Here is a 15,097-nt window from a genome sequence, read left to right on the forward strand (position 1 = left end):
ATAACGGCCAGGATTAAAATCATATTTTAAACTTATATATCCGTTATAAACTGTCACAATGGATATATACATTAAACGGAAGATTTCTATTTTTAACTAGTCTATATGTATTATAAATACACAACCAATGTAACGATTAATCTTTGTGGGAATACAACGATCTTCTAACTATTCTTCTTGTTCTTCTTCTTCTTCTCTCATCTCTCTTCTCATCTTTCTTCTCTTCTATATCTTTATTAGTCCTTCAATATTTGAGATTGTTCACAGAGAGAATGTTACAAGAAGGGTTTGACGGTCCCGGTCCGGTCCGGTTTTTTGGCATGGACCTAAACCTTACCTGAAGTTCGGTCCGATTCCGGTCCGGTCTTGTTCGGTCCCGGTCTGGTCTGGTGCAGGGGGGTGGCAGAGGAGCACGGAGGTGGCAGAGGCGTTGTGCTTGCGGAGTAGCGGCGATGAGCGCTTGGGGCGGGTGATGGGAAGGGCGACGGGGAGGGGGATGGGTAGTACGTGGGACAAGGTCCAGTCCGGTCTGGTTTTTTGGCATGGACCTAAATCTTACTTGAAGTTCGGTCCAGTTCCGGTCTGGTCTTGTTCGGTCCCGGTTCAGTTCGGTCCAAAATGTCAAAGCCTAGTTACATGTGGTCTAGCCTGTCCTGGGCTGTCTGGACGGTTTTGAGGCTCCTGGCGAGCCAGATGGCGGTCTCCCTTGGAGAGACTTTGTCCTTGCCAAAGGGCCTTAGCACAGCGGCCAGCTCCTCCATCCTCTTCCCTCGCAGCAGCTCCGCCGATAGCTCCAACAGCCCTTCCAGCGCCTCCGCTCTCTCCTTATATGCCTCCCCGCTCTTTGACAAAGAGCTGGTTACCTCTTCGCCTGACCCATCCATGGAGACTAACTCCTCGTCCGAGCTCGGGAAGGACTGATCCATGGCCGAAACGCTCTCTTCTTCTCTCGCTTCCTTGCGCGACGCCCCTTTTCTGCCCCAGTTCTTCCGCTGTGGCTGCGTCCAGAGAGTAGTATGCGTTCAGTTTGAAGAAATCCGCCCAGTTCGCGGTGAATCGGATAGACAGAGGCGGATTGGAAGTTAGTATTGGAGAAATGAAGGGAGAGAGGGGGTGGGGGAGGAAGAGAGAGAAGAGAGAAAGAGGGCCGAGAGCGAGAGAGATGAAGAGGGAGAGGAAGAGAGTGATAGAGAGAGATGAGATGGAGAGAGAAAGGGAGAGAGAGAAGAGAGGGAAAAGAGAAGAGTGGGAGAGAGGAGACTGAGATGGAGAGAGAAAGGGAGAGAGAGAAGAGAGGGCAAAGAGAAGAGAAGAGAGAGAGAGAGGGAAAAGAAAAGGGTGGGAAAGAAGAGAGAGAGGAAGAGAAAGACAGAGAGAGAAGAGACTGAGATGGAGAGAGAAAGGGAGAGAGAGAAGAGAGAGGGAAAAGAGAAGAGTGGGAGAGAGGAGACTGAGATGGAGAGAGAGAAGAGAGAGGGAAAGAGAAGAGTGGGAGAGAGGAGACTGAGATGGAGAGAGAAAGGGAGAGAGGAAGAGAAAGACAGAGAGAGAAGAGACTGAGATGGAGAGAGAAAGGGAGAGAGAGAAGAGAGAGGGAAAGGAGAAGAGTGGGAGAGAGGAGACTGAGATGGAGAGAGAAAGGGAGAGAGAGAGAAGAGAGAGGGAAAAGAGAAGAGTGGGAGAGAGGAGACTGAGATGGAGAGAAAAGGGAGAGAGAGAGAGAAAAGTGAAGAGTGGGAGAGAAGAGAGAGAGAGAGGGAAAAGAAAAGGGTGGGAGAGAAGAGAGAGAGTGAGAGAGGGAGGGAGAGAGAGAGAGAAGAGAGAGGGAGAGAAGTGTGCAGTCAGAGGAAGAAAAAAATTATTGATAGGAGGAGAGACAAAGGTAGAGAGAGATGGCGATAAACATTGGCAGAAAAAAATAGAAAGAGAGATAGAGAGATGGGGAGATAAAGGACAGAGAAGAGATAGAGAGATAGAGGGAGACAGAAAGCCATATAAAGAGATGTAGGGACAACAGTTAATAAAAAATAGAAATAAACAATTAGATAGGGGCTTGAGTCACATAGAAAAGACAGAAATTGAGGAAGACAGATATTTAGAGAGAGTGAGGGATGTATAGGGTATTGTTCGCCTCCCCAATATCTGTCCCATGTCAGACAACCTATATCTGGATGAAAGTGAGATGATTTCAGATACCAGATATAGAATATCTGCCTGATACCGGACGTGGGGGATGCTCGTACTGGATATTGGATCTGTTTGATATTGATATCCAGCAAAAAACATAAACAGCATTGTCCCATATACAAATATGTTGTCTGACATTGTCCCATATGGATTAACAAAAAACAAGAACCCATTGTCCCATATGGAAAAATATAAACAGCATAACTGCTTGAAAAAAAAATGGAAGTCACTATGTTCTATGCATCAAGCATTAAGTAATGTTGACCAAGTCATACTGGACCTTTTGGTGTTCACAGGGCCCGACCGGTTCTGGGCCGGGCCAGACTAATTATTAACTCCTACAATTTCTACCAGTCCAACTCAATTGAATATTGATCAAATCCATTAACAAATTTTTTTTCTACTCAGGCGAAGAATAAATTTATGTGCTATCACTTAATTATACAAATATGTTTCTTAATAAAAAAATATATTTAAATAATATTTCTATTTTTATGTACGATATCAAAAAAACCGATATCCAAAACCAATATCTGGTAATATCATCCAAGTCCTGCGATGAAGATGGATGCTGATATCAGGTCAAATTACATTATTGGATATCAGTGCTGCAGCAAGTGATATCCGATATCCTCATCCCCTATCAGATATCGGATATTCCATTTACGATATCCATTTCAGCATCCATTCTGATATCATCAACCAACATCGTGTGAGGGACAGGTTAATGCTAATACAGGACCAGAGAAAGAGGAAAAAAGACATTTAGAGAACCTAGAGAGACTGAGAGAGAGGACAAAAATAGAGAGATGTTTAGAGAGAAGTCAGAGATAGACAGACAAAGGCGAGACAGAGAGAGCGAGAGTTTGAGATACAAGGACAGAGATGAAGATGGAGAGAAAGATAGGAGACAGAGAGACAGAGAGAGAAATAGAGAGACACACACACATATATAGAGTGAAAGAGGGGGAGGGAGTTGGAGAGATGGTGAGATAGTTGGAGAGAGAGAGAGAGTGAGAGAGGCAGATACAGAAAGAGAGAAAGTGAGAGATGGTTAGATAGTTGGAGAGAGAGAGAGTGAGAGAGGCAGATACAGAAAGAGAGAAAGTGAGAGATAGTAAGATACTTGGAGAGAGAGAGAGTGAGAGAGGCAGATACAGAAAGAGAGAGAAAGTGAGAGATGGTGAGATAGTTGGAGAGAGAGAGAGAGTGAGAGAGGCAGCTACAGAAAGAGAGAGAAAGTGAGAGATGGTAAGATATTTGGAGAGAGAGAGAGTGAGAGAGGCAGATACAGAAAGAGAGAGATGGTCAGATAGTTGGAGAGAGAGAGAGAGTGAGAGATGCATATACAGAAAGAGAGAAAGTGAGAGATGGTAAGATAGTTGGAGAGAGAGAGAGAGAGTGAGAGAGGCAGATACAGAGAGAGAGATGGAAAATGAGAGATGGTAAGATAGTTGGAGAGAGAGAGAGTGAGAGATGCAGATACAGAAAGAGAGAGATGGTCAGATAGTTGGAGAGAGAGAGAGAGAGAGAGTGAGAGAGGCAGATACAGAGAGAGAGATGGAAAATGAGAGATGGTAAGATAGTTGGAGAGAGAGAGAGTGAGAGATGCAGATACAGAAAGAGAGAGATGGTCAGATAGTTGGAGAGAGAGAGAGAGGCAGATACAGAAAGAGAGAGAAAGTGAGAGAGAGAGAGAGAGAGAGGAAGATAGAGATACGGGGATAGAAAGGCAGAGAGAGATAAATGGAGGCAGTTCTTACCAGACGTGGGTCTTCTTTGGGGGACGCGTCAGAGTTCGACCTTGAGCTGGAAGAGCCTGGGCTGATGGATGGCTTCGTTAACGGGCTTTTAATGGGCTTGGGCGGTTTGGACAATTTGGGCTCAATTTTATGGGCTCGAAATCTTTCTTGGCTATCCGAGGGAGGAAAAATGGGCTGATCAGGCTCGGCCCAAGTATACTGTCTGACGTATGGTTGCAGGCTCGGATGCCGTAGGATCTCAGACGCCTAAAAAAATCTACGGTCAGGATCTGTCAAATGGTTTAGAAACGATGATCCGAGCAAATTGCTTACACTCGGTCGATGCTCCGGATTCTTCCTGAGCATGCTCTTGATTAGTGACTTCCTGCAAAAAGATTTTTTTTTGTTAAGAAAAAAAGATTAAAAAAGAAGAGTAATTTTGCGGGTTAGCAAGAATCAAGGGTACTTACAAGGAAGGAGAGTAACACGCAGGGAGAGGGCCAGTGGCTGAGCGGTTAATCTTACTTATTAGCCCTGACATATCCTGAGATTGCCCAAAGTTGAAGAAAATTCCCTTTATTTAACGTTGTAATTAACCATAATTATGCGGAATTGGCAATAGGAAATGTGGAATCATACGAAGGCTTTAAAAGCTGGACGATGGGCAGCCATTTCGTACATGCAACAACCTAGAAAAAAAGAAAATCAATGGTCAGGACCATCATATTTCTTGCTGCGATTATCTATAATCATGAGCATCTTACCAAGAGACCAAATATCTGATTTGAAGCCATAAGGAATGTCCGCTAGAAGCTCTGGGCACATGTAGTTAGGCGTTCCAACCACCTGAAACAAGATTATTTCATGAAGGGTATTCTCGTAATTTCTCCTACAAAGGCATTTCAGTCTTTTGGATTTATGTTAGTTTTCCCTCAAAATATATCAAGCTCCCAGCAGTGAGGGCAGATTTAGTTGCATTGATGAAAAGAATTTTGGAAGCAAATTTATTTTCTATTTTCATGTCTTTATTTCCTAAAACTAATGTACGATATTCAGTGGATAATTGTCAGAGATGAACCTGCCGATTAAAAATCAAGGATTACCGCACTTACAGAAGAAGCCAAATCGTCTGCCTTCAAAGTTTTCGCGAGCCCAAAGTCCCCTGCAATGAAATAAAAAATATGATTTTTCATAAGTGATATGTAGATGAACTTATGAACAGTAAAAATCCAATCGCGAAACCAGAGGAAAAAACTCACCGAGACGAAGATCCTGTTCCTTGGTCAAAAATATGTTTGAGCACTGCCACAATTTGAATAATTAAATTTTAGAATTATATGGAAAACCAATATAAATTTTAATTTGATGGATTAATCGCAACCTTTAGGTCCCGGTGAAGGACAAAGTTGGAATGCAAATATTCAACAGCCAATAGCAACTGCGTGAACCACTTCAACAGTTTCTAAAAGAAAAACCAAGGCAAAGAATAAGACGGAAATACTGAAATGACATAAAGACCCCTATGGGAGGGCCTTATCAGATTTGTAACTCACCTCTTCAGGAAAAAGGTCTTCACCCGATTTCTTTATCATAAGAGCCCTATGTAATAAAAGACATCACAGCATCAAAATTTAATCAGCGAAATTTAATAAATAAAAAAACCCTGACAATACCCACTCACATGTCTCCACCTTCGCAATAACCCGTCACTATGCAAACATAACAACCCTGTCTCGCAATAAAAATTAGGAATTTTACCAAAAGAAAGCAAAAAAAAAGAATATTTTCTGAGATTTTCCCCACCTTTTCCACCCAAGAATCCTTGTAATCGACTATGAATGGGTGTCGAATCCGAGCGATGAGAGCCATCTATCAACGATGTTGATTATAGAACTTTAGAAGTAAGACGCTGACTTCTAGATGAAAAGAGGAGGCCTTGGATCTACCTCTTGGTGAGCAGATCTCCGACATCTTTCTGTTTGCTTTGCTAGCCGGATCTTCTTCAGGACATATCTGAAGTCAATGATCAACTGTTTATTTGCATCAAGACTTTCAGAAGTGATAAGATTTATCAGAAAATTTGACGCTGGAAAGAATTGATTGCACTCGAAAAATCCAAACCTTTTCTTCTCAATCTTGTGATTTACAAGAATTGCAGCTCCGAAAGCTCCTCTGCCAATCTGTTCCATAATTTCATATTGATCCATGTGGGACTCCATAATCGCGAAGAGTTAGACAACGAGATCTTTTACAGATGAATCATTCAAGACTGCAAATAAAACGCAATCCGGCGGCAGACGTGACAATCCTTCATTTCACTTCTCTTTTGCTAAAAACTGCTGAATCTCGCTAAATTCAAAGAGAAAGGCAAACATACATTTCCACTCCAGCAGGAAAAAGTCCATCTCTCAAAAGGAAGAACGATCGTCGTCCATGTCGATCGATTTCCTCAGTTTCGAACATACTACTTGTCTTGAGATGAATTCGACAGCGGTAATCCGGAATCACCAAATATACCTGATCAGTGATGTGTGACAAATTTATCAAAAACCTGCAATTAACACCAGGATCAGCTCAATCGTGTACACTAAATTATAAGAAACTATCCACATTACTTACGAGAACGATCCTTCGATTTTCTACTTCGTATCGTATTGCAGTAATCAACGCAGAAATCTCTCCTCTTCTACCTTTGCCGCGAGATCTTCTTCTTCTTTGTTCTTCTTCGCTATTTAAGAGGGCCACCTGACAAGGATAGTTCTTTCATAAATAACTTTTTAAGGGCAAAACTGCAGTTTGTCTTCTCTAACGTTTCTAGGTATCGGGACGGACTACGGAGACGGCTTGAGGAAGACGGAACGGGACCGATGGGCCCCGCGTTCAGTCATCTGTCAGAGGGCTGGCCGTTCCGTCCCGTTACCCAGAGACGGGTTGACCAGAACGGTTTACGAGATCGGACGACGGACGACGGACGACGAGGCGACTTAAATCGCACTGATGATGTACTCGATTCAGGCCGTTACGTTTATCGTTAGCCAGTCTGACGTGGGTCAGAAAGATACTTTTCCGCAAATAAAAACTTTATGGGGATAACAGTGCAACTCTATAAAAAATGCAACTGACTTGTCTTCACGCGCCAAGTTGAGGTGGTAGTCGTTAATCGGGCATATTTATTATGAGATGGTTTGCGCAAATAAAAATATGTTGAGGAAAAAAGTGTTACTCTGTTGTCAGGAGTGGGTCCCGCCGAGCTGGCGTGGACGCTCCCAGGTGGCGAGTTAGTTAGCAACGTGCCAGCAATAGTAACTCTCCACGTGGCGGGCCCAAATCGGAGGCCTTGACAATGAATGCCAATGCCCTGCAATTCAATAACATGTAAATTAATAAGAAAAAAGTAAAATGCGAATATGCCAAATAGTGTTCGCCTGTCCCGATGCCGGTATCGGATACCGGTATCGGGACGGATGCTGAACCGGACACCGGAAATAAAATTTCCGGTATCCGTTTTTACGATATCCGGATACCGGATATCGGTTGCTACAGTGCCGATATCCGATACCAGTACCCGCCTGATACCGGCATCCATCTCCCGTCTCAGGGGGACAGATGACGATACTGGATATCGATGCGGATATCGGTTTTCGATATCCGTATCGAATTTCTTAAGTCATAAAATTTCCCTCGTTTTTTTTTGAAGCTTTGAATCGAAAGGGAGCGGGCAACGGCGAGCAACGGCAAGCGGGCAACGGCGAGTGGCCGGTGGAGTAGGCGGACGGCGGGAGTGGACGGCGGTGTCTGCGGACGGCAGAGTCGCAGTTACGTTTTTGTAATTTTTGTAATTTCGGTCTCCATTTTCCACTCTCCAATTCTCCTTCGCCCTCTCTTCTCTCTCGACCATAGTCTCCAATTCTTCTCTTCTCTGTCGTCTCAATCATCATGCTCGTCTCAATCATCATGTATTCAATTCGGTATTCAATTCAATTCATTCTTATGGGTTCCTTGTCTCAATCATCATGCTAGTTGGTCCCATCTTCTACTGCTGTCGTCTGCATCATCAATGGTCATCATCCTCGCATTAGAAACTTTTCTTACCTTGTCGTGGGATGATTGTCAGCATTGTTGAGAATCCCCATCCTCATCCCCAGTCTGTCACTCATCTGTCTTTCTATGGGTGAAGAAGGCCTTATTGCCGTAGAGCTCACACCAGGCGGTCAATTTGGTCACTATCTCTGCTTTGGGAATGATATCAAGCACAGAACCAAAGCTACGTCTGAAAACATATTGTTTCAGTTCCAAGCAGCGACAATTTCAGCTCTAATTCTTAAGACATACACTGATGTGGAGGGTTCACTATGCCTTCGATAATCTCCATATAAACCTGGAACAATCACAATCTTTCCATCATGATCGGCTGATTTCGAGAAGAAATTTATAAGGTTCTTGAAAAATTGAGCTTCATTGATTCCAATCATGTCAACCTGAAAAAATTGCAATAATTTTGTGTCTCAGTGAACGAATTATGGTATTTGTTTAACCATTCCGTCAGAAAATATTGTAAAATCAATAGTGATCATTGCCTACAAACTATCTCACGGAATTCCTGTTGAGCAAGAAATCATTTGAAAATGGCCACAAAAACTGTAAAATCAATTTATTCCAAGAACACTTAGACCAAAGATATCTGTAAGAAATATATATGTCACGTCCAGATAATATCCCCATCCTCATCCCCAGCATTGTTGTGTGTGATCGTTGTCCCATTTGATGATATTGTTCCTAGGAGATTTATGTTTTTTTTTTGTTCATCTTGTTTGCAAATGGTATGCATTACAAAACATGTTTGCCTTTTCTCTAAAGGAACTTTGAGTTGCTCTCTATTTGAGAAGAGGCCGAAGAAGGAGAGAAAGAGTTGGCATCTGTAAACAAAAGGAACCAGAGCATATGTGACGTATTAAACGATCCCAGGTTCATTAAAGCTGAAGGAGAGGAAACTGAACAGGTACTTCACTATTCTCTATCTTCATTAGCCTTAATTGGTCATTTAATCACTTAATTCGTCATTTATCCCTGAACTTATGATATTGCCACGTATTTTCAATAAAGTACTGTAAAACCTATCGTGCTCACCCTCCCTCTCTCTTCTCTCCCTCTCGTTCTCCCTTAATTTCCCCTCTTCTTCTTTAATTTCCTATTCTACTGTTTTATTCTCGTCCTTTTTCTCTTCCTCGTTTTTTTCTTCTCTGTTTTTTTACTTCTTCTCTGTTGTTTTCTTTTCTTCTTCTTCTTCATTAATCTCTTCATCTACCCTTTTCTTCCCTTCTTCTCCATATTCTCCTTCTTCTTTTGTTTTTCTCTAATCATCTTCTTCGTTTTCCTATTCTGCAGTTTGATTCCCTACTTTCTCCTCTCACTCTTTCTTCCCTTCTTTGTTTTTTTAGCATTCTTCCTCCTCTACCCATCTTTTCCCCTCTTCTTTAATTTCCTACTCTGCCGTTTTATTCTCTCCCTATTTCTGTTCCTTGTTTTTCTCTTATCTGCTTTTTTACTTCTTTTCTGTTGTTTTCTCTTCGTCTTCTTCTTTAATCTCTTCATCTACCCTTTTCTTCCCTTCTTCTCTATATTCTCCTTCTTTTTTTTTTCTCCAATCATCTTCTTCATTTTCCTACTCTCCAGTTTAATTCCCTACTTTTTCCTCTCATTCTTTCTTCCCTTCTTTGTTTTTCTAGCCTTCTTCCTCTTCTACCCATTTTTTCCCCTCTTCTTCTTTAATTTCCTATTCTACTGTTTTATTCTCGTCCTTTTTCTCTTCCTCGTTTTTTTCTTCTCTGTTTTTTTACTTCTTCTTTGTTGTTTTCTCTTCTTCTTCTTCTTTAATCTCTTCATCTACCCTTTTCTTCCCTTCTTCTCCATATTCTCCTTCTTCTTTTGTTTTTCTCTAAACATCTTCTTCTCTTCTCTGTTTTTTACTTATTTTCTGTTATTACAAGCTTGACGAGAACTTTTAGATAAGTCTCTCTCCTTTGCGCTTGTTTCTTTTCGCTTCTCTTTGGAGACCCTTTTTTTAGATTCCTTCTTCAGGTTTTTCTAAATGCTTTACCGGCGTTTCGTCTCCCTTCTTTTATAGTGGAATTGTTGTTATTAGTGCTCGCTTGTACACAAAATAGATGCTTGTAAAGCCGTTTTATTGATCTTGGTCTGCGCAATGAACTTTCATTGGGTGAGTCAATTTTAGTATTATTTTCTGTGTTTTTTTCTGTGTTAATGTTCATGCTCACTTGTGCACAATTAGATGATTTACACCTATATTCTTGAATTTGTTCTTCTCTATGGACTCTTGTTTTTGGGTGTGTGTTTCTTTATTTTATTAAAATGTCATATTCATTGCATCCGTTACGTGACTCGTAGTATAAATTGCACTTTGGTATCATGTGATGCCGGTCTGTTGAATTTAGCTCACCAAAATTATGTCATCAGAAACATGAATCCAAACGGAGGCAATGACCCAGCCCAGGAAAGAGCTGGGTCAGGAGCCGTAGGTTCCGAACGTACGGAGGGGGGAACTTCTCATGCCGTACAGAGTCAACCTCGTTCGAATCGTTCCCTCATCATTGACTACTTCGAGCTGATGGAAGATGGATACTATACATGCTTACTGTGCCGAGAGTTGAACCCGCACAGTAAGAGGAGACCCATTAAGAGGCAAGCCGACAAAAACACAAATGTATTTTGGCGTCACTTCAAATCATGCCATCCAGCTCGCCATGCCGAACTGAAGGGCGAAGTTCCTAAAGTATGTGGTCAGACACGCATCACCAACAAACTGTAGAGCAAACAACAGGGAGAGCCTAGCCGACGGGGGCCGATTAAAGGGCACACTCCAGATGAGATGAAGAACTTCATTGCACGATTCGTATGCCTGACAGATTCACCCTGGAGCATTGTTGACAATGTCGCCTTCAAGGATTTGTGGCGTTACGCGATGCTTATCGACTTGGATCCTCCAAGTGCGAAAGTCATAAAGAGGTGGACCATCCAAATGCACGGCCAAATGAAACTTGGTGTGAGGAAACTTTGTGAGACTGTGGAGCGAGTGTCACTCATAGTAGACGTGTGGACTGCGGAGAATGGGACCGGATTGCTAGGCATCACCGTCCACTAGGTGGATGACACATGGACGTACAGAGAGCCAGTTCTTGCCATCCAAGAAATCATCAGCAAGCACGACGGGGAGAACGTGGCGTAGATTGTTCTCCAAGAACTAGATGAGTTCTGTCTGCGGACGAAGGTCAGAACTCAGCGTCTTGCTCCTTTTATTAGTTGAACTTGTTAATTTACATGTCTAACGTAATTATGTAGGTCTACGCCATTACTGCCGACAATGCCACGGCGAATAAGAGGATGTTGGCTTTGATGGCGAGAAAGTTGAAGAGCGTAAACCCGAGGTTTACCGCCAGGAGGCATGTCCCATGTGTCGCACACATTCTGAATATTGTCGTGCAAGCGGCGTTAAAAAGCTTCAGTATTCTTTCAGCCTAGGCTGTGGAACCCGAAGAAGGTGATGTGACGAGGACCGCAGATAAGTACGACAGCGACAACGACAATGATCTCGGTGATGTATACTCAATGTCTGATGACAGTGATGGACCACGCAAGCCATTATGTCTGGGTGATGCAGTTGCAAAGGTACGCACCCTAGTGCAGAGTATTCGGAGCTCTATGCAATGAAGAGAACTCTACACCCAGGCCTGTGAAGATGACCCCGAAGTCGGGGACTCCAACATGGTTGTCTTAGACTGTCCAACCCGATGGAACAGCACGTACACTATGTTGGCGGCCGCTGTGAAGAAGTGTGATGTACTTGACGAAGTCTCGACGGCTTTTGGCCAGAAGGCGACGTCGTCGAAGTTGTCAAAGGACGAGTGGGAATTGGTCAAACAGTTTTGCTGCATCCTTGGCCGTTTTGCCGTATCGACGGATCATGTTTGCAAGACAGTGACGCCGACGATCTGCGATGTCCTATATCTCATAAACGGCCTCAAGGTTCACATGGAGGACGTGGTCCAGCAAATCGAAGACGGCACATTTTTCACATCTATTCGACGCTTGCACGAAGGAGATCATTCGAACATGGCACACGCGTGTAGAGCGATGCTTTCCAAGCTTGCACAATACGCATAGATATTGTGGGCCAATGAGGCAATCACGGCCGCAGCATTGATGGATCCAATCCACAAAGGGGCAATGCTCCGCCTGGGGGTCTGAGAGGTGACCATCGCATACGTACGGTCATTGTTGCCCGGTGACAGGTCGAGCCGTGTTCCGAGATGGGCCGCTGAGCAGGGGCAACGAGGAGGTGAGGAGTTGGACGAGTGGCTTAGCACCACTATGCAGCACGTGGAACCAGCACCGGTGACAATGCGATCGGCCTGAGATGAGTTCAACCAGTTCCTTGCGGAGACTGTGCCAAATGAGGGTGTGTTCACTCCATTATCTTGGTGGGCCACGACGGGGGTGAAGTGTTTCCCCTTGCTTGCAACCGTCGCGAGGGACTTATTATCCGTATGTGCGATGAGCGCCCCTGCCGAGCGCATGTTCTCGGTTGGCAATGCTATTGTCATGTACAAGCGCTCGCGTCTGTCGCCAATAAGCATTGAAACACTAATCACTGTGAAGTGTTGGCTCCGTGCGGACAACAAACGTTGGTACAATGACGTCGAGCTAGATGAGGATGCTGACGACGACGAAGATGGTGTGGTCGCATGTGCTAGAGGTACACATCACATAACTGAACTAGATCTTCTTATTTCTACGTAATTATCGTTACTTATCACTTATCTTATGCAACACAGGTGATGATCAATTGAGCACAAATCTCTGACAGAGCCGTTAGGACTACGCTTTTTTTATAGGGCCACAGTCATAGCATACGTGTAAATTTTGCTAGAAATCTCGAATTAACGACGTGTATGGTTTCTTTTGAATTTATTCAAATTTTGATACATTTGCCAGATATGTAATTGAATATTCCCAGATTACTACGACGATCCCGTTGAATGCATAATATTAAATTTTATTAAATCTACTGTTATTTTTATTCACTATATTTGCAACTTTATTTACTCAAAATGACTATATATTAATTACCTAGTAGCATTAGTTGTTAGGTCATATTAACATTAATAATCTTAGAATCAATCAAAAAAATTAATCCCTGTAATTAAATATACTGCCAAGGAATATATTTACTCTTCTAGTATATTTATTCACTACATTACACATTTCTATTCTCTTAAAATAACAGTATATTAATTTCTTAATAACAACATTTTTTAGTTAAAAATAAATTCTACCACAATCTAGTTATGGTTCTACGTATTTTCTTAATACCACTACTTGTTATGTCAGAATAAATCTATTGTTATTTTTCTTCACTAGATTAGCAACTTTATTTACTCCAAAATGACTACATATTAATTACCTAGTAGCATTAGTTGTTAGGACATTTTAACATTATTATTTCATTTACTAACTTTAAAAATCGATATATTTTCCTCAAATAACATTAAATTTATTGTCATTTTTATTAGCTATATTAGGTAGCTCTACCCTCGTTATAATGATAATTTAAAATTTTAACTTAAATAATTATGGGCCGCGGGGTGGCGAAGATGAGATTTAACTGAAAAATGGCTGGAGAGAATATATAGTCTCACGGAAATTAGAAATTTTCCGATATGGGATTGCAAACAACTGAACAAAAATTGCTGGATGTCAGTTTTCGATATCCGGAAACTGATATCCGGATATCGAAAACCAATATCCAGCATCCGAGATCCGCCTCATCCCTGCCCCTCCGATTTCCAGTACCGATATCCGATATCCGATATCCGGAACCGTCCCACTTTTTCCCGGATATCGGATATCGGTTTTTCCATACCGGATATCGGACGGATATCGGGATGGCGGACACTAATGCCAAGTTTAATAAAATACTGAATTTATTCTCACTTAGTGTCCGCCTGTAATGATATCCCTCATATTGGATATCAGTTGCTACAGTTTTGATGTTCAGTATCAATATTAGTCCCCGATATTGACACCCCGCCCGGCTTGAGATTTGGATGATGATATTGAAAATCAGACACACAAATCAGATTTTCGATATCTGATGATTAATTTTGCAATACATTTGTATAATATTTGAATTTTATGTTTTAGGTTAGTACTTAATAATTTCCAACTTAGTTGGGTAATAGACTCCTTTTCCCCTTTTCTTTCTCATTGAGAATCTCTCTCTCCAATGATCTTACGATTGAAGTCCTCTGCCACATTCGGTCAACATATGCAGTAACCATGGAGAAAATAGAAATGCATGTAACACTATGTCAACAAATACTCTTTCAAGAATGTCTAACAAGAATTCACAAATAATATGGCAAGATTTTATATGCTAGTTTTTTTTCAATATTTTGATATCAGACATGTTGCCTCAATGTCAGCTATACCAAACTTGATACATGAGATCTGAATTCTGGTACCAATATTGGCTAGTGTCGACAGAATGAGAATATCCATCCTGATATCAAATAATTGCTACAGTAATGAGATATGCCCTGAAATATGATATTGTCATCTGAATAGGTATTGTTTTTCTTTGATATCAGTCACAAATATAGGAGGCGAGAACACTAGTCCCAGACCTTTGAGAAATATTGTCCTGGTCCTGGTATAATATTTCGGGATATAGTCTTAGCTAAAGTAGACCAAGCCAAAATCTAGTCCCTGTTCAGGCCTTGAGTCGCTATTAGTGCCACTCGCGGGGGAAATTTCTGAAGCAGAAGTCCAAGGTTCAAGGGAAGGGGACAGATGATGACTAGTGACTGGTAAAAGTGTGACGTGTAGTTTGTCATGTCCCGGTATATCATTGTCACCAAAGCCATCACATCACACCAAAGCTGACATTCACCTAAGTTCTTGTTCCTTCTCTCTCTCTATATTAGTGCCACTCTATGTCTCTCTCCCCCCCAGTATCCCTCTATAGTCCCCCGCTTCCTCTATTAATGTCTCTTACTTTCTCTCTATCCTTTGCTCTCATTATCTCTCTCTCAATTCTTTGCTTCCTCTCTATCTCTATCTCTCATTTCTCTCTATCCCTTGATCTTATTATC

At 42.1% G+C, this 15,097-nt stretch overlaps 1 protein-coding gene across 3 annotated transcripts; it reads right to left on the bottom strand.

Moving 5' to 3' along the window:
* Positions 1-214: 214 nt before the first annotated feature.
* Positions 215-6,651, bottom strand: LOC144705704 (serine/threonine-protein kinase Nek6-like). Of its 3 annotated transcripts, none has more exons than XM_078578476.1 (16): positions 6,549-6,651; positions 6,307-6,480; positions 6,051-6,109; positions 5,876-5,942; positions 5,733-5,798; positions 5,611-5,657; positions 5,483-5,528; positions 5,311-5,391; positions 5,189-5,231; positions 5,033-5,091; positions 4,694-4,775; positions 4,569-4,618; positions 4,400-4,473; positions 4,263-4,314; positions 3,951-4,196; positions 215-998 (listed from the first exon to the last, which is right to left on the bottom strand). In XM_078578476.1, exons 5-16 carry the CDS (start codon positions 5,796-5,798, stop codon positions 633-635), a joined length of 1,212 nt encoding a protein of 403 aa, XP_078434602.1. In that variant the 5' UTR covers positions 5,876-5,942; positions 6,051-6,109; positions 6,307-6,480; positions 6,549-6,651; the 3' UTR covers positions 215-632. The 3 variants fall into 3 exon arrangements, with proteins under 3 accessions (XP_078434602.1, XP_078434601.1, XP_078434600.1); XM_078578475.1 differs by having other exon boundaries at positions 5,042-5,091; positions 6,051-6,198; XM_078578474.1 differs by having other exon boundaries at positions 6,051-6,198.
* Positions 6,652-15,097: the final 8,446 nt, after the last annotated feature.

This window comes from Wolffia australiana, chromosome 7, assembly GCF_029677425.1.
Source record: "Wolffia australiana isolate 7733 chromosome 7, ASM2967742v1".
Classification (NCBI taxonomy): Eukaryota; Viridiplantae; Streptophyta; class Magnoliopsida; order Alismatales; family Araceae; genus Wolffia; species Wolffia australiana.

Bases quoted from the DNA above. Each gene is read 5' to 3' on its own strand.
- LOC144705704 (XM_078578474.1), bottom strand. From the start codon at position 6,148: ATGGAGTCCCACATGGATCAATATGAAATTATGGAACAGATTGGCAGA. The intron at 5,658-5,732 runs GTGGGGAAAATC...ATTGCGAGACAG, and splicing joins AGGATTCTTGGGTGGAAAAG to GGTTGTTATGTTTGCATAGT. The intron at 4,619-4,693 runs GTAAGATGCTCA...CTTTTTTTCTAG, and splicing joins ATCAGATATTTGGTCTCTTG to GTTGTTGCATGTACGAAATG.